Raw genomic sequence first — 19,206 nt, forward strand, 5'->3', positions numbered from 1 at the left:
ATGCAAATACATTTAAAAATATGGTTCGCGGCAAGTTTGAAATAGTGGAATAAGAGTTGTGTATATTGATGTAAATGCTAATTATGAATGAATTATTTATCAATAAATCCATTTCACTATCATTATTTGATCATACTACAAGACTCAAACTTAAACTTAAAAAACACCTTATATTGGATGGAAAGTATAACGTTAATTAATTTCATTATTTATATAAACTAAAATGGATTAAATTGAAAAAAAAAAATACGGAGTAATAAGTAACTCCTATTTTATTCTTCCTAACTCTTTGCTCATTTTTTCTAATATAAATAAGTTTTTTTTTTCTAATCTAGATGTCGTATGGCTTTGTATTAATGAATTGATTTGATTAAAAAAAATTGTAAAAAATAATATAGGACCGGTTAAAAAAAATAATAATAATAAAAAAAACACAAAAACAAAAACAAAAAGTTTAAAACCTAACATGTGAGTAATGGAACAAAGGAAATAGAATTTTATTTCTTAAATTGTTGAGTATATTTTTATCTCAAAATTTTAGAGTTTTTTTACAATAACCACCAATAATTGTTTGTGTTTTTAATAATATTCCCCAATAGTTGTTTTTTTTTTTTTTTTTTTTGAATTTTAACACCTACTATTTTTCCTAAACATTAAAACTTCCACCGATTATTCAATTATGTGTGACGTCATTGTGGGCCACCTTCCCTCCCTTTTCCTTATTATTTCTTTTTTCTCTCGATTCTCAATTCTCTGTCTTCCACCCCATTTTCTTTCATCTTTAATGTCAATTAATCAAGCTCACCCACCTGAATTCTTCCACAAATTCAATTCGCCTTTGATTTTCCCACGGTGGGTATGACTTTTAAACCCATACCCGTGTACTTCTCCGCCAAAATTAGACCCGTATGCACTCTAATTGGGACAGGTCTAATGCGAGATGCATTTTTATACCCACCAGCCATTCTTATTTATACCCACCTGTCATTCTTAAAAAGTACAAAGTATATAGAGAGCGTACATATGTGATCATCTTATGTTTACAAAATAAATTAAGCAAATATTGAGCTGAAACAATAATGCATTTGAAATATAAGGCTCCATTTGCTTTGACAAAAAGAACATATTCCTTTCCTAAGATAATCAATTTAATGTAAATATCCTATTGTACAATTTGTTTCCTTTAGTAGGAGAAAATGGATGAAAGAGATATTAGGAATAAGGGGAAAAAAAAGTGACAATCCTACCTTTTGAAAGTAAAATATTTAAATATCCAGATATAGGTCAAGACCAATTGATATATATCCTTTGTACATATCTTTTATCAGAAATTATTAAATTATTTATACACTCGAGTGCACCATGCAGACAACTATCTCAAAGCTAGTTTTTGCTCTTCGCTCGATGGCTAAAAAAGAAAAGAAAAAAAAAAACAAAATGAAAACAAAATACTCATAGGTGCACCGTGCACCCGGGTATAAATAACCATCTTTCTTTGTTTTCTAACCTTTTGATTCATTTTCTTTACAAGCCTTAACAATGGAAAATCATTTTCTTGGAAATTTTTTCCAAACCGAGCCTCATTTCAAAAGCAAAACTAATGATATAAATCTCATTGCTATATAACAAAACATTTAGTCGAACAAAATTGTATATGTAGATCAAAGAACAATGCTCTTTGTCAATAAGAATACACTGACAGTCTAATATAGACCCCCATTCCTAAAAGAGAAACCCCAAAAGTATAAGAAAACTTTCTGCACAAACCAGCTAACGCAGTACTTACAAATTATAATAACTACATCAAAAGATTGATGCCAGAAAGTCGAACTAATAACACACCTCTTAACCCCCCAGATGAATACAATTCAACTGAATTCTAAAAAAGCCCTTAAAACGGCTTTTGTATGTTCCTAGGAAAACCTAAATAATCTACAACCAACCAATTGATGATATAAGCCCACTAAAGAGAACCAAGATTACCAGTAGGGGCACCGTCATCATCCACAAGCCAAAAACAATTATACTTCAGAGAAACAGCACCGGAAAAATGTGGATCATGCTTGCCAACCAGCCTCATAAACCTTTGGTTAATCTAAGTTCCCCCATGATTAAGTTAGGAACCACGAAGCAATTATGCCCAGAATATTAGCCTTCTTAAGAATCCACCATTTCATCTTGGATCTCATTAGGAGCAATAAGCCCAGGAATGTTGAGCATTCTTTGGCGTTCCCTCTCCCTTTGAGCAGCAGCCTCCTCTGCATAAAGGTCTTTATTGTCCTGCAGAAAATAAAAGCAACAATTTATAAAATTACAGTAAAAAAGACGCCAAGAGAGAACACTTGGCACACAATTTATAAAACTTTACTGCTGTAGAAGCTTTGTATGCAAAAATTATTAATCTTGTTTTTATCAAGGGTGATTTATGATGTTCATCACACCAAACGGGAGCAAAAACTGAAATTTCTGTCTAACAGATAAGAGAACTATCGACCAAGCAGCAAAGTATAGCTGGGGAAAACATGGAAACATTCAAGTATTTTCAGGTCAAAAGGTATTTGATCGTGCTTTAACCCACGCCAAGCAAGTATAAAGCAATATAAATGCTTTCTGGGCAATCTCTTCCATTAAATAAATGCCATCCAAATAAAAATTTAAAGCATAAATGCTGCAGAAACATGTGAAGAACAAAGTAACAGCAATGCGACATGATTTTACCTGAGCTGAGAACTCCTTTGATTGCACCAAGAAGTCCCGTATGTGATTCTTGAATGCGGGAAGCTCACTTGTTGACTCGAACAGTCCATTGACAAATTGAGTAACCTGTAAAAGCTTAAAACTTAAAACAAAGGATAAAGACATAACCCAGATCTTTAGAATAAATTAAAACGTACCTCAGTAGGTGTCATGTTAGGAAATGAAGTACTGAGCAGCTTTATTGTGTACTCACGAACAAACATCTCGTTATTTGGATATTGATAAGGGACTGTCGCTGCATCCCATAGAGGTTCTGTGACAGCACCAGATTGTACCTGAAAGGAACCCAATAAGCAACAGCTAGATTCTTAACACCACTGTTCATGCCTTCTTACAAACTCTTACTTTATAACTTCTAGGCAAAAGCTAAACTTTGACATGCTTGGTTGTCAGGTCAAAGCATGAAACCAGAGATGCATGGGACTAGAACTATCAGCGACATTACACATACTTTCAGTCCCTCTCCTACTTTTGCCACTAAAGCAGCTAATTTTTAAAAAATTGACATCAATAAAAATTTGGACTCTTTTTAGAATGAGGATTACACAATGTCACTTCTTTTTGAGCAACTTTTTTAGGAACAAACTCACTTCTTGTAACAAAGCCAATTTACTACCTCTAGACCACACAAACATCAGCAAATGGGAAATACAACGTCTCTTAAATGCTATATAATGATCCTCCGTGAAAGTAAACAAAATGTACATAAAACCAATTTTATATTCAGATTTCACAAATGCAGAACTAAAGAAATAAAGAAATGGAAAATTCCACGGCAGGCTAAAATAAAAGGGTTTCACCTCAAAGTCTGTATTCACAATGTACGAATGCTCGAGAACCAGAAACCAAAATAAATAAATAAATAAAAAGTATACCAGGCAGAATAAATGCTGCAAGACCAACACATGCAGCTTAAACCCAGGTTTGTGAAAGGTGTCCGTAAGCACAGCAAAAATTTCTTGCTCAATTGTCAAGAAGTAAGTCCGGTAGAACTGATTACAGAACTCAGACACCTGTTACGTGAAACAGTAAGCATAAGCAAACAGCACAAGTAGCAACACTGTCACAAAGAGCAAGAGGCATCATCAAACCTGAAAGTTCTTAAGCATCTCTAGAAGGAGGTTAAGCCCAGTTTCAGCAATATTTCTTTCTGTATGACGAAATGCCCAGATAATCGAGTCCATCACGAGTTTCAATTGCTGGAATAGGCAAATATGTTAGGATAATAATAATTTGGTAGATATTACTAAATATGTGACGTTATCTTTTCCTAAGACTGTCTAAAATTCTCCAAATACAGAAAAACAGTATTTAATAAAATGACTATTTTATAATCACAATTAAAGCAACATAAGTTAACAAAAAAATTATACTTGACAAACAGAAGAATAGAAGATTATTAAATACTTTCCAAAGAAATTAGAGACATGAAATACAAAATATATAGTAATAGCAATAAAAATAAAAACCACCTGAGGTGACAGTCGAATCAATGCAGCGAAACAATGAGTAGCAATTGCCCGAAGTAATGAAAAGAACTTTAGTCGATGCTCTGGATAATCTTCAAAATTCTTTGTTATCATCTAACCGCACAATAAATATACATGTTAGGTAACATAGTGAAGGGGAAAATCCTGATGACAGCTCTCTCATACAAAACAGCATCAATAACTCTCCATATAGAAAAACAGCTAACAGAAAGGCCCATCCAGCATAAAAAAAAAAGGTAAAAATCCCAACCAAAGCAACAAAATCCAATGTAAGCATATAGATGCAGATACTATGCAGCAGCATATATAACTTCAAATGCAGTTTTATGAAGCAGCAGGTACATTGCGCTGCATAGAAGAGGACAACATCTCTTTACTTTCCTGGGTAAACAGGTCACTCAGCACGTGACATTAGGGTGCAAGACAATGACTAATAGTTCATCAAAATCAGATTGCTATACTTCAAAATATAGTTTGGTAATTCAGTTTACTTTCCACAATATCAGATCCAAACATGTAAACACTTCAAGACAATACTGCTAAAGAAAGTTGAGACGCTCACCTCCAAGGTGCATTGGAAAACAGCTTCAAAAATGCGAGGGACATCATCAGTCATCGCAGCCTTGTACCTGACAAAAGTTCACAGAAGACTCGTTTATAATCCAAAGGAGTTGCAAATTACAATAGCTTCAAAAACCTAATATGCATCATAAGACCGAGGCATTAGCATATGCAATCATAATAACTGCAGGGGGAAAAAATGAAAATTGCACCATTACTTAGCTAGGCTCATACTGTTTATAGTAACACACTGTTAGCAACTTGATAAACTCATTCATAACCCAAATTGCAATTTTCCAAAGCAATTAACAAAGTTTAAGGAATCAAATTCAGTAATATCGTAGTGACCAATACAAAATATTAGTCAACGACAATATGCAAATAGTAGGAATAGCAAAATGCATGTGGAAACGCATAAATCACATTACAATAGAATTTCAAACAAATGATAGCCTCAAAGTAGGATCTTACTTGTTAATTATAGTAGCAAAGAGAGAGAGGACTTCAGACTCCCTAGCATCAGGCAAATTCCTTGCATAATCCCCAAGAACAGGATCCATCATTGGCGGCACAAATTGGGTTCCAATATGTGGCTGATCCTCAGCCTTATCCAAGAATGTTTCAATGAGCTTAAGAGTCTCTCGCTTCACCGATCTGATTCAAGCAAAGTAAACCACAACAAGATTTCAATGCAAAAGCAAGTAAAAGCAGAAAGAAGGAATAATATTTAATAGCCTCAAAAGGCAGGAATGTAGATTTAAGATCTAGTATTACCTCAAAAGCTTCACAAACGAGGTTTTTGATGCAAAAGGGCCGCCGCCAGCAATGGTGTTTGAGATAAGTTCACTATACATTCTACAAAGCCCAGAAAAGAAAGGCAGAGAGAGAAAGGGAGGATGGGTTATTAGACTACATCACAAATAAAGCAATACAAACTATAAGAAACAGGGAACAATAAAAAAAATACAATATACCTGTACACATTAAGCATGTCCAAAAAGATCAACGAGATCTGTTGGAAGAAACAAGTGCCAAGAGAGGTGGCGGCACTTGTATTTGTCTGATAAGAAGGGAAAAAACATGGGAATAAAATTAATCAGCAACTCTTCAAAAACCTCAGGCAATCAACTTGAGAAATCATTCAGACAATTAATACATAAACTCAAAACAATAAAAAAAAACCTAGCCAAAAAACCCAATCACTATTATGCTAAAATGAAGAAATGATTGGCAGCCACTAAAGGCAAATTGGGTTTTTTCTGAATAAACCCTTTTTCCTTTCCCTTTTACAGGACAAAAACAGTATACTTTACAATCTTTTTAATATTTACCTCATACATTAAGGGTAATACATAAGCAACGACATTTCTATTAGCGACATACGTAATTTCAGTTATGTTTCTACCTGTAAAATGTTAAGAACAGCCCTGATCACTTCAGTTTCCTTCAGCACATCAACACTTTGGCGTGCCTGCCCAATGATCTCCGCCCATTTCTGTGCAGCAAAAAAATGATCACAATCACATAAAAACATGACGAAGGAGAACAAATACCATTATATTAAAGCATCAAAGATTAGGTACCTGATTGGGCAACTCCATTAAGCGACGTAGATATTCATCCCTTTTTTGTGGATCAGATTCAGCACTGATCATATGACCAACCTAGCAATGCGTAGAAATTGCTGTCACACAATTGGAAAACACTTGAATAACACAACAGATAAAGGGGAATGACATACAGCTTCATAGAACATGTGAATTTGATGAGATTCAAGGTCAGTAATTGTTGTTGGAAGGCCGGTAAGAAGTTCAGATACAAATGGCTCACTTTCCCCAACCTGCAATTAGAAAAAATCTATCATAAAGTCTTCATGTATGTGAACTCCACAGGTTCAACATCAAGAACCACAAAGATGTCTAAAGAGCAATAGAGTGAAAAACTATAATATATAGCACGCCATAAAAAAATTTAAAAAAATATATAAATAAAAAAAATAAAAATAAAAATCCAGCCTTTGTTCCCATTACCTGAATAATGACAAATTTACGCTTGCATTTCTGAACTATTTTCAAGAATGTATCACATGCCATGTCCTGTAAAAAACATGATAATAACATATGAAATTTTACTGAAGGCCAAAGAAGCAATGGATCAAAAGGTTACATCAATATCTACACAAACAAAATAAATATAATAAAATTAAAGCTGAACCAAACTTCCAACAAAACACTAAATCAAGGTCAACTGGCTAAATACCAACATAATTATTAAAATATAACAATGCAAACCTGAACTCCTGGATGTGTTTCATGCATGAACTCGAACAACTTATTGACAACTGTTTTCAAAAATTTCCAATGAGCCCTCAAAAATCTTGGGTACTGCCCAACAACATACCTGCCATCCCCAACAACATCAAATTGATGAATACAGGCATAAACCAAATCAAATAACAAAAAAAAAAAAACAAAAAAGACAGCAGGAAGAAGGCTCAACCAATATGTCTATCAAAACTTGAAAAAAAAAAATCATTCATTACTGGGAAATACAAAACAAGCCATAACAAGAAAGCTTGAAATCCTTTAAACACCAATACCAAGCCATAACATGAAAGCTTGAAATCCTATAAACACCAATACCAAAGTAAGCTTCGCAGGAAACCAGTCAAAAAAGCATGAGCCCTTACATGATATTACTCGCAATCACAGCTTTGTTGTCTTTCCCTTTTGTGATTTCACATAAATTCAGCAAGTCACGAATAACCATCACCAAAAACCTGTTCTCCTAAAAATGACCAAAAAACACCAGAAAATTTTCAATTATAAAGCTAATAATGAAAGGTTGACTGTAACAAGGGTTTAACTCGTAGATCTGCTGATAACAAAATTTTGCGATTAAAAAATTACATAAAATACCTGCTCTTCCAACATTGATCCAGATATTGATCCAATTGCCCAACACAATGTGTTTAAATTATTCCATGACCAATCTTCACCATTAAGCTGCTTGCTTAATTTTTTAAGCATCTGAAATAAAACAGGGCAGATTAGGACAAAAGAAGTCACATATCATTAGGCACTGAGCCATTGACTGCAAATATCTTCTATCAAATATCAAGCACAGATGATCCTAGCACCAACAATTTATCTATAATCTAGATTCTGTCAACAAAAACCTCAATGATTTACTGTAAAGAAAAGGCATGCCCATAATAAAACCAGACATTACATTAACGTAAATAATGAAGTATAATAACAAACATCAACCACCAAACCCAACGATAAAAACTTAGGCTGGCTGAGAAATGTCACAACTCTTGACCACACCAAAATTTGTATGTTGACCATGTATAACAGACAAATACAGCATACAATATAGAGCCGATAAAGATATTGATAAAAGAAATTGTCAAATACCTGCTTCTCAGTATCATCATGGTCAAGATGTGTCAAGTATATGAGAGTTTCCCTCATGATCTGCAAAAGACAGAGCACCAATGAGCCAGTCCTTCTCAATGATAGCGACATAAAAATGTATGACCCATAAACACAAAAACCCTCCTTGTGAAAAAAACTATAAGGGAGAAAGGCTAAAAAGGTGCAAGCAAGAGAAAGGAATCCACAAGAATCAGAATCACGCAATAAATTGCAACAACTTTTTACCATGCTGGAATAATAACAGATAATTAAAACAAGTACAGCTGTTAACTCCTCAACAAGAGCAATTTCTCTATACCCACAGCTCAACAGTCAAAAGTTATGGTAGAAAACAATAATTTTGCAGCAGATAACCAGCAACTCAGATGTTGCCACAAAATGACTACTAAAAATCTCCAGCCAAAACCACAACCATCATACCACCAGAGCACCATCCAGCACACAGGATTTAAAAAACATATCACCAGTTCCTCACAATTACAAGGATAATCAATCCTTCAATACGCAAAAATAAATAAATAAATACACGCAGATAAAAAGAAAAAAAGCATCTCCACATACAGACTTAAATTCATACAAGTCAAAGCCTCCAAGACCATAACCAAAATAGTCTGCTAAGGATAAAATAACTATTCTAACAGAATGCAGCACCCAATACTTAAGGTACAAGATAAGTCCAAAACGATTAATCACCTTATACTGAACTAGAACATCATTATCCTTCATAGTCTCGCGGACGATATTTCCATTTTCGTCTTCAACTATCAGAACCTCTTCAGGCTTTGCCATTCGACAAATCATTAGCAAACGTAACTTTGACATAGTGCCAGCATAAAGTTGCCGTCTCTGCAGGAGCTGAGAGCCCGTACCATCAGCCATGCCAGGAAAGGGCAACTGCCAAGAAAACATATTTTTGAGTAAAAAATTCAGCAGGGAACGAGAGCAAAATTGAGCCTCCATCCAAGAAATGCACAAACAAGGAACATGATGGCAGTTATGGCATCCATCTCTAAAACTTACATATGCTAAAAGACATTTTAACAATATAAAATACAGAGAAGATAGTAAATTGACAGAAAAATCAGCTACATGGAGATCAGAAAGAAGATAAACTTCCTAGTGAAATATAAGACACTGTATAGAAATATCAAAGAATCATAACAATTTCACCTGCAGCCCCATCATATTCGCAACTGCTGCAGGATTATCCACATTATGGTGTGCCTCAAACAGCTCCAAGACTAGCGAGTTCCAGTAGTCCAAGCAAACCTGACAACCAATTACATAAGAAGGAATCAAAGATCAATACTACCCATGAAAAGCCAAGACCGCAAATTGAGAGCCAAAAAGTATGATTCAAAGAAATTATTTAACTCACCTTGAAAACCTCAGTATCATCTACATATGATATGTTGATAAGATACTCTAGACCCATCAGGAGGGAAGCTATACTCTCTTGAGAGGCTTCCAGAACCCTGATATGTGACTGCAAACAAAGGCATCAGTGAAATTGATGCTAATCAACATGAAACAAACATGTAAAAGATGTAAAGACAACATACTACCTCCATTTCAGAAAGCTACTCAACAATTTCTATCTTTTTCCATTCCAAAAAGTACTTATCACTTAAATTTTACTCCATATTTGGTAAACCCTCTTTACTATCTTACCCCTCTTACCCTACAGTATTTACATTTCCAATCAATATCTCTTGTTTTGGCTACTTTTTTATTTACACAAAGTCACAAACCCACCTTTTTACAGTATTTTCTCTCGTACTTTATCCACTCTTTTTGTAACACCCTCTCACCCATCAATACTCTTTCTCCAATTGTCTTAATTTGTGTAAAAAGTTTAGATGCAAATAATGCAGGCAGTAGTCAGCATAGCTTAAGGTCACAAACTTCAGAAAAGATAAGACACCCCGCAACAAGGATATGGCCTAAAAATGGGGCAACACTAATTCCAGCTTAATAAAGAAACAATAAAGAAAAATAAGTATCAGTAAACTATTATCACACCGTTATAAAATCCATTTAACAGTCAATGCATTATGCGACTTTACCCCTAAATCAAGACAAAAACTATACAAGAAACCCAAAAAAAAAAAAAAAAAAAAAAGGCAAGTGTTAATTACAGAAACTCACTTTAAAAAATGCAGTGAAAAAAAGAGCCAAATTCTGAATAAAAGCCTGAGAAAACATCACAAATTGAAGTTAGTTGAATCTTGAATGGAAAATTAACTAGCAGATAGTTCAGGTGGAAATCAAAAACCAAAAGCAGAACCTGCTCATCAGATGATCCATTAGCATAAGCATCAGGAATATTTGTTGTTGGCGGGAGAATAGCCTGACAGCAATCAAAAGCAATAATCAATATCAATATAAACCAAAAAAAAAGAAAGAAAGAAAAAAGAAACAACTGATGTGCCAGAATTCCACAATTCTCTTTACTAGAACTTTTTTTTTTTTTGAAACACTCTTTACTAGAACTTAGTTCACCACCAATAACTATATACCAAAATTTCTTAAAATGCATTGACTGCATGCTAAAAACCAATACAAACAATATGATCAATAACAATATAAACTAATGAATTAAGAATGAATTTATAAACATAAAAAGAGTTAATAGCACTAATGGATGTCCCTTCTAAAATTGAATTTCTCATTAATGGGTAATAAAATGGAACACGAAAAAAAAAAAAAAAAAAAACCAGCTAGCAAAATAATAAATTAATTAATTATTGGTCCTATATAAACTAACACCTAAATACTATTTATGTAGTACGTACTTCCTCCATTTCTTAATAATTGCATCATTTTAACTAGTCAAATTTGCAAACACACTACTTTGACCATTAATAAACGCTTTCATTAAACTTTAAAAAAATTATAATTTAAAAATATGTAATGAGATTAACTCAACAACAATTATAAACATGAAATTTATTTTTATATATTTGTAATAGGCCTTGGTCAAAGGTAGTAAAAGAACAATATGAAAAGTCAAAAAGAGGCAACTATTGAGAAAGGAAGAATAAATTACAATTTTCTCCCCATAGAATTCAACGGTAAGTGGGCGTGAATAAAATGACAAAATAATCATAATCACCTCAAAAAAGAATGAACATAGCACCTAGAGGGGGGTAAAAATCCGAAGTCATAGAGCCACCAATGACTATATATATTAAATTGTGTAGCAAATAACAAGTGATACTTCAAATGGAGATTGTTGTTTCAGCAATGTTTATTACGGAGTACAAAAAAGTACCAGAGATAATAACCCGAAAGCTATAATTGAACAAGCTCTTAAGGGACTCATTCCCATTCTTCGCTAATTCCAAGTGCACCACTAACAGAAAGTAATTCACACAATTCAGTAATCAACTTAATACTCAGCACCTTTTTTCCCTTTCCACCAAAACTTAGACTTGGACATTAAACCGAAGAAAGAAAAGCTTAAATGAAACAAGTTGAGCAACCAGCAAACACATAAGAGAAAAAATATTGCTCACAAATGATACAACATCTTAGTAAGCTAAACGTAAAACCCTTCTCTAACATTAGGAAAACATAACTTCCTTAAAATCTAACTGGAAAGCACAGAATAAAGAGGCAATAAGCAGATCATCCCCCAAGATGTTAAAAGTTTCACCTGAATGAGGAAATGATTTATTTATTTATTTATTTTTAAAAAAAACCCACCCCCTCCCCTTTCTTATCTACTAATAGCAGAAATTAATGAAGTGGAAAAGATAATTCCAGCACACGGTCAAATATGACCATAGAAAATTGAAGACGGATATGAGAACCCTATAGCCATTTACCTGTAACTGAACCATGAATACATTGTACATCTTAACATATTGGGCATTGTAGAATTCACCAAAGGTCAGCGCAGCAACCTGTAACAATATCAACAAAAAGTCATTCATAACCACACATACAGTGATACTGAAGCACATACAAGGGGTAAGAAAAGACCTTAAGAAAATCAAATATCAATATTACCTCAGATAAGCACTGGAGGGTAAGATTTCGATATGCTGGAACGGAGAAGAATTTCAAAAGAGTTTCCAGCTATAGCATTCAAGAAACAAAGACACAACAGTTAGATAAACATAATGAAAGGGAAATCAGAAGCACCAATAAATGAAGCAGATTAGACAAACCAGAGGGGATTCAAAAATATATCCCAAAGGAATCCATGAAAGGAAAGCATGAAGTGTAGAAAGAGTAGCACGTATCAACTCAGTCCTCTGGGATGCTGATAGCACATACAGGCATAACTCGTGAATAAGTTGAAATTCACTGCAGCAATGCAAGAAGAATACGGTAAGAACATCTGAGATAGTATCACAACTTAAAGGCAGACACTAATAAACAAGATCAAACTCCAAGCATAAACTCAGAGAGATGGAATAACCAAATAACGAGTTGAAGTAGATAAAATAAGAGATTGCGTAACGGAGTAAACATTGTGAGGTAATTGGAGTAAGATGATAAAGGAATCGGGAAAGGAAATTTGCATTTGTATAGCTTTGATAATGGAAATATGGAATAGAACTATTCTAATCCTACATTTACTTTTACGGAATAACAATAAGATTAACCAATAAAGCCTCTTTCCCTTCTTCCTCACTAGGCCCTACCACCAGATTACCTCAACATCTACCCCTCCTCCCCCTAATAATCTTCCTCGGTCCGACGAAGGTCCCCCATAAAGGTAATCCGGATGTTTGTAGTTGAGATCAATTTGAAAGTCATGAGCTCAAGATGATTTAGGGTATGAGCCTTTAAGGCTTGGTGGCAACAAGGACCAGAATTGATGATGGTAAGGACCACTCTTTCTCCTCCATCGGCAGTGTGGTAATTGAACTTGGATGCAACACATTACTAGTAGTTTCTGCAGCAGTGGTCAACAATGTTGAGTCTCTGAGGGTTGCAATATTGCTTGTGGGCCATAAGATGAATGATAAAGTAGGCATGAATCTTAAATCCCGGGAAGGGAGAATTGAAATCCTAAGGGACATAGGAGACCGGCTAAGGGGTTAAAGTAATTCTACAAATAAGATTGAACAACAAAGAGTAAACCAGACACAAGCAAAGGGAATTGAGAACCCACATTTCGATTTCTAATTTTCTATTTTCTTTTTTGATTAAGTAAAACCAAATAACACACTGCTGAAGATTTCTTAAATTACAAGTCCAAATACAAACCTATTTAACGAGTGCTTAAGTTCCTTAATCTTCAGTTGTGTCATTTCTCCTCTTGAGAAATCAAAAACCTCCTCACTCAACAGCTGATGAGAGAAAAAATAAACAACAACAATTAATTAAAAGAGTCAGGATTTGCCTTGGGGGGGGGGGGGGGGGGGGAGATGTGCAATGATATATGAAAAAATACATACTTTCAGTATGACCATGCAATTCTCACAAATTGTTTCACTGCTTTTAGCAGCACTAACAAGATCCGGAACAAAGCTTTTCCATCTAGTGGGCCAGTCATGCTTCAAAATCTGCAGATTATACAAGAATCAGCTGCCATAAAAAAGACAGAACAAATGATAGGAACAATTCTAATCACGGTCAGAGACAATTTCTTATAAATAAAAAACCATCCACACATCAAATCATGACCAGCAACAGAACTGACAAACAAAAGATAAAAGAGGGATTTACAAGCCCAAAACACAAGACTAAGGTTACAAAAGAAAGTTCTGAGACACACAATCACTTAAAACATGAAAAGAAATCTTATAAAAGTGTAGTCCATTAAGCAACCACCACCTAAATTCCAAAATTACTTTTATGCTGTTAGCAAGAATGTTAAAAAAAGACACTTAATCAGGGATAGCATGATAATTTCCAATATTCTTTTGTAGAACAAACTTACACTATCAGCAGATTATACATATGTCTCAAACATAATCCAAGGTAACTTGAGATATTCAACATACTGATAAAATCCCTAACAAAAGTCCAAATTCATTAAAGACACTCCAAACTGTGAAAAACTACTCTTCAATTATTCCATGTGGACATTAGTTATCGAGCAAAGAGACAAAACCTTAACAAGCTTTAAAGTAGAATCACTCATACCTGAACCAGTATGACATTTAATTTGTTGACATATAGCCTTTCCCGCCTGAAAGAAGCCTCGTCTCTTGAAAGCTTTCAAATTTCAAAAAGACAGAGAAAACGAAATCTGATCAGTAATTTTAAAGTAAGATCCAAAAAGAACTAAGAAGATAACTCAGAAGCTGAGAAAAGTACTAGTGAAAAAGTTGATGATTAAAAACGGCTTTTTAAGGATAGAAGGAGAAAAAATAATGCAAATAATACTAGGTAAACAAGTGTGAGGTACACACCTGGACAATAACATCAGATATATAATTCTTCATTCCATCTCTCTGTTCAACAGGCAATGCATTCCAGCGGTACTTAATGACACCTTCCAAAACCTGTCACAATTCAGTAAATACATAATTATAAACTAAAGTGTACATATATATTTGGAAATCATATATATAAAAAATGGTCTATAGTAAAGGCATTATAACAGATTTACAGCTTTAATCCTATAGCTGTACTATCCTGCAGCTTATCACTTTAAATTTACATGAAAATTAATTGTTTGTACAATACAATGACCTAAAGATTCACATGAACACCCAATGCAATAATTATGATCTGCTGTCATCACACATGCTGGTAAAATTACAAAGAACCAAACAGATAGCAACAGCCATCATTGTTACCCAACCCGATAAGACAATTTCTATTTTTAGAAGGTCAGATTTTTGTAATTAGTAAAAGGCACAGAGATACAGCTAACTTTAATAAAAGGCAAAACATACAAAGTTTAACTAGGATGCCTTTGTGATCCGGATAACAGTCAAATAAGTAGTCAGACTGGACAGAATCTAATTTATTGGAACATGCAGCAAAATGGATCTATTTAATGGAAAATAAGTTTCCAGCATCAAAAATAAAGCAAGCCCATCAGCATTTTCCTTGCAACCCCAGCCACATTTATTACCAACTTAAATCTTAATTCCACCTCAAATACCCTTGCCAGTTGCCACACACTCAATACAAACACAACACTTCAATTCTCGGCTCAGACAGCTCAATGACTATTTAAAATCAGGAATTTATTTCAAGAAGTGTCTCTGCATTTTGTGTCTTGTCATTAGGATAGAGTTCCCAATTCAAACATTTTACGCCCTGCTACATCAAGTTCTTGAAATATACTTGAACCTGATACTCATACTGGTGTTTGGTACGATAGTCTGCCACAGGTCCACATCTATTCTCAAAATATATACAAAAATTAATTCACAGGATCTGACCAATTCTGCTCTGGCTACCATAGACAATGTATAAGATAGTTGAGGGATAGAACCAACTGAAAGAGCTATATGACCCCCGACAAAGAATTTGAACATAAATCATATATGAACTATATGCATGCACTGTAATTCCACCACACACTTCTTACCCCTTCCATCAGATGTGCTTAATTATCATAATTCCACCACAAACTTCTTGCCCCTTCCATCAGATGTGTTCAATCATCATAATCCCACCAAATACTTCTTGCCCCTTCCATTAAAGCTGCTAATTGTGTTTAATCATCATCTTACTTCAACAAAATTTCCAAATTAACAATCTTCAGCGACAACTTAACATGGATGCACTGGCACACAGACAACCTTCAAAACCAAAATGTACAGGTTACTTTTCAATTTTTCGTATTCAAAATTAACTTTGGTCTTCTGCTATCCTCGATTCGTCAAGCTACATTTGACCTCTTTCTCAGAGAAAGAGATATTATCCACCCTTACGCCCATAATCAGCAAAATCTTGACTGTGACACTGTATTCTCCCTTTTCACTTCATTCCTTCATAAGAATAATACTATCGCCACAAAAATAATTTACCAATCCCTTGCTTACTTGATGGCTTGCAGGTCGTCCCAGTAATCAGAGGCTATTTGATGAGTCACTTTCCAAAGGATAAGCTCAAATGAGTATAAACTAAACCTTAACCCACTGCTACTCAATGAGTAGCAAAAGCGGTATTCTATATATAATTAAAATGTATGCTACACATTCACAGTCACAAGTAATGGCCAATCCAGTAATACTGGAACTCTGAACATTTAGGAACAGTAATCCATTCTGGCCAAAGCTTTCAGGTATTCATGTGATAATAAATGCCAAACCGTCCTTTTTTCCCCTTTTTCACTGAATGATTGCACAAATTGATGGGGTATTAAAGTGCAAATAGAGTTTGAACAATCCATCAAGAAAAATCAGCCCCAGTGTTGTGCTGAGGTCAAAATATTGCGTATAGTCAGACCTCGGAATATGGCTTATAGTCTGAACTTATCTCAGATATTCGCACAGCTTGACAAAAATCCCAAAGACAACTTCCACATATTAAAAGAATAAAAGCATAACAACATGCAAACAAATTAAAATTTAAATAAAGTTCTTAAATGGAAAACTAAATAAATTTATTGGACTGACCTGCAACGCAAAAAATTTTGTATTTAAGTTTTGACTGTTCTGAAGGATGTGCACTACTTGGAGCCACATGTCAGGATTGTTCTGCAATTCTCGTAATATCTGGTCTGCTGCAGCCCTCTGTCAACATCGCAAAGGGAAAAACATTCTGTTAGGCTTCAGAAAAAATCAACCTGGAAAAGTCATTGACCCTACCACTTCTCTTCTTAAAGCTTGTAATGAAATTCTGAGCCACAAAGGATTTTGAAAATTGAAGAAGCTAATTATTCCGAATTTTGAAATTCAGGGGAGGGGGTGACACGACATGACACAAAATCAACCCGAACACGATTGTTTAGATAAAGTGATCAAATTATGCAATTATCTTACATTGTACATAATTTTTGATAGAGTTTATGAACAGCGCTAAGTTGACATGAGACCAAACACAAACACGACACGAACTTTTGCCAGCTATATAGGGGGTTATAAGCAACTATTATGCAGCAAATATCACCACTAGACCTGGTTATTGGGCAGGGTCGGTGTGGGCGGATCGGGTCAAAGTGGGTCACATTTTAGAGGTCAATAATGGGTCAAGAATGGGCAGGCCAACAAACTATCAATCTAAATGAATATTAGACAAAGCCCTAATTAAGTGTATATAAATATGAAAATATCTTTGTAATTTTTTTACATTATCTATTTTCTTTAAGTTTTAAATTGGACAAACATTTTAACCCTACATTGACCCTATCCAATAATGGCCCTGTCCATTAAAGGCCCTTTAAGCTTGGTCCTAACTCTATTATCATTGGGCTACCCTACCCAATAAACAGATCTAATCACCACTCTCCCTCCATACATCCCAGCGACATAACTCATTCAACAAGTAAATTTGCAGTACAATCAAACCAGCAATACAAATATTTGACATGTGACTATATATTAATAGGAACACAAGTGTTCCACTCTTTCAGCATTTAGCTAAGTACACTACATTATATTTACCAAAAACACTAAGCAAAAAAAAATTTTAAACTTCTCCAAAACACCTAGATTACTACTTCTCGCCGCATAATTCCATCGGGCACTACTTCACACGTTCCTTATCAATTAAAAGTATGCAAATTTATAGAAATTTTAACTCCCAAAATCATAAATTCACGAGGAACCAATCCAGTATACAATACGCAGTAAATTCAAACAATAAACCATCCTACAACAACAATTATACAATGATTCCCAACAATTCCACAATATTTGCGAGCATAACAGCTACATTATACCCCCAAAAATACTCAACAATTCAAAATTACATGCCCTAAATTGCTCCAACAACCAATGTATTACCACAAACATATCAAGTTACCAAAAACAAATCCTCAATTGCAACCATAAAACAACGCAAACCAAAATCATAAAAATCAAAAAAAAAAAAATAAAAAAAAATATCACAAACTCGCAGAATACTCCACACTCCACGAGTGTAAAAAATTCAAAAAAAAATGCAGCAAAAAATGAAAAAAAATCGAGCGTAAATTTGACAGTACAATACCTCTTCCTTAGATCCGGTGCCATAGAAAGCGGCAACGGTAGCGTCAAGAAGAGGAACATCAATAGGCTGACTCAAATCCCTAAGCTTTTCTGCCGCCATAACAAATTGATCGGAAAAAAAGTTTTCCGATAAACCCTAACCCTAGAAATTAGTAGGAAAAAAGTTCAGTGAAAAACAAAAACCCTAGACTTTCTCTCTCTATAATTTTTCTCAAAATTTGGAAGATTTTAAGAGAGAGAAAATTAAAAGCGGGACAAACGAAAGGGAGAAGACTGTAAAAAAAGACAGCTTCAAATTGAAGCAGGGTTTTTTTTTTCTTTTGGTTTTTTTATTTTTTTTAATTTGGGTCTAAGTTTTTGGGTTTTATAGGAGTTATACAATACAATAATTTGAGTTAGCGTTAATTTGAAGTGGGAGTTTTATTAAGTGAGGGTGCGGCACACCGTCGTATGGTAAGAGAGGCTTGAGCGAGGAGTTGGAGGCTCGGAGCAAAATGATAATATTTTGGCCCATTTTTTAATGTAGTTTGGTAGGGAAAAGGGAATATTGATGTTTTTGTTTCTTTGAATTTGAATCTTCTTATTGAATGAATATGTTGGAAAAAAGTTAGAATTTGGAATAAATATGTTATGCTTTTAATCGAATGCTACCCTTTTTAAAAAAAAAATGATATATGCAATTGTAACTGGTTTTATATGGTTCTTGTGAAAATGATGCAGAAAAAAATGGTGGTACTCGTATAATATACTTGGCTGGTTGTTAATAAGATTATTTATTGTAACTTTTTTTTAAAAAAAAAACACTTATTTATTGTAACTTCAAATTATGATGATTTTGGAAATTTTATGCGTTTTTGTGGAATGTTTCCATTGAAACAACAGTAT

General features: G+C 34.2%; 1 protein-coding gene across 2 annotated transcripts; it reads right to left on the reverse strand.

Moving 5' to 3' along the window:
- Positions 1-1,598: 1,598 nt before the first annotated feature.
- On the reverse strand, positions 1,599-18,925 carry LOC110693003 (protein EXPORTIN 1A-like). Of its 2 annotated transcripts, none has more exons than XM_021870110.1 (32): positions 18,323-18,923; positions 16,789-16,905; positions 14,623-14,715; positions 14,354-14,425; positions 13,663-13,770; positions 13,472-13,554; positions 12,424-12,562; positions 12,263-12,331; positions 12,079-12,156; positions 10,536-10,598; positions 10,397-10,441; positions 9,627-9,734; positions 9,419-9,517; positions 8,942-9,145; positions 8,228-8,287; positions 7,727-7,837; positions 7,498-7,595; positions 7,100-7,208; positions 6,839-6,904; positions 6,550-6,648; positions 6,392-6,472; positions 6,214-6,303; positions 5,783-5,868; positions 5,583-5,663; positions 5,280-5,462; positions 4,810-4,876; positions 4,230-4,340; positions 3,849-3,956; positions 3,633-3,770; positions 2,895-3,032; positions 2,719-2,823; positions 1,599-2,280 (listed from the first exon to the last, which is right to left on the reverse strand). In XM_021870110.1, exons 1-32 carry the CDS (start codon positions 18,419-18,421, stop codon positions 2,158-2,160), a joined length of 3,231 nt encoding a protein of 1,076 aa, XP_021725802.1. In that variant the 5' UTR covers positions 18,422-18,923; the 3' UTR covers positions 1,599-2,157. The 2 variants fall into 2 exon arrangements, with proteins under 2 accessions (XP_021725802.1, XP_021725803.1); XM_021870111.1 differs by having other exon boundaries at positions 2,158-2,280; positions 8,942-9,142; positions 18,323-18,925.
- Positions 18,926-19,206: the final 281 nt, after the last annotated feature.

This window comes from Chenopodium quinoa, unplaced genomic scaffold, assembly GCF_001683475.1.
Source record: "Chenopodium quinoa cultivar QQ74 unplaced genomic scaffold, ASM168347v1, whole genome shotgun sequence".
Classification (NCBI taxonomy): domain Eukaryota; kingdom Viridiplantae; phylum Streptophyta; class Magnoliopsida; order Caryophyllales; family Amaranthaceae; genus Chenopodium; species Chenopodium quinoa.

What these genes read in the sequence shown, in the direction of transcription:
- LOC110693003 (XM_021870110.1), bottom strand. Translation starts at nt 18,421, where the DNA reads ATGGCGGCAGAAAAGCTTAGGGATTTGAGTCAGCCTATTGATGTTCCT. An exon ending in GTGATTGCGAGTAATATCAT is followed by an intron (nt 7,209 to 7,497) that starts GTAAGGGCTCAT and finishes TGGGGATGGCAG; the next exon opens with GTATGTTGTTGGGCAGTACC. An exon ending in AGATGCTTAAGAACTTTCAG is followed by an intron (nt 3,771 to 3,848) that starts GTTTGATGATGC and finishes TTCACGTAACAG; the next exon opens with GTGTCTGAGTTCTGTAATCA.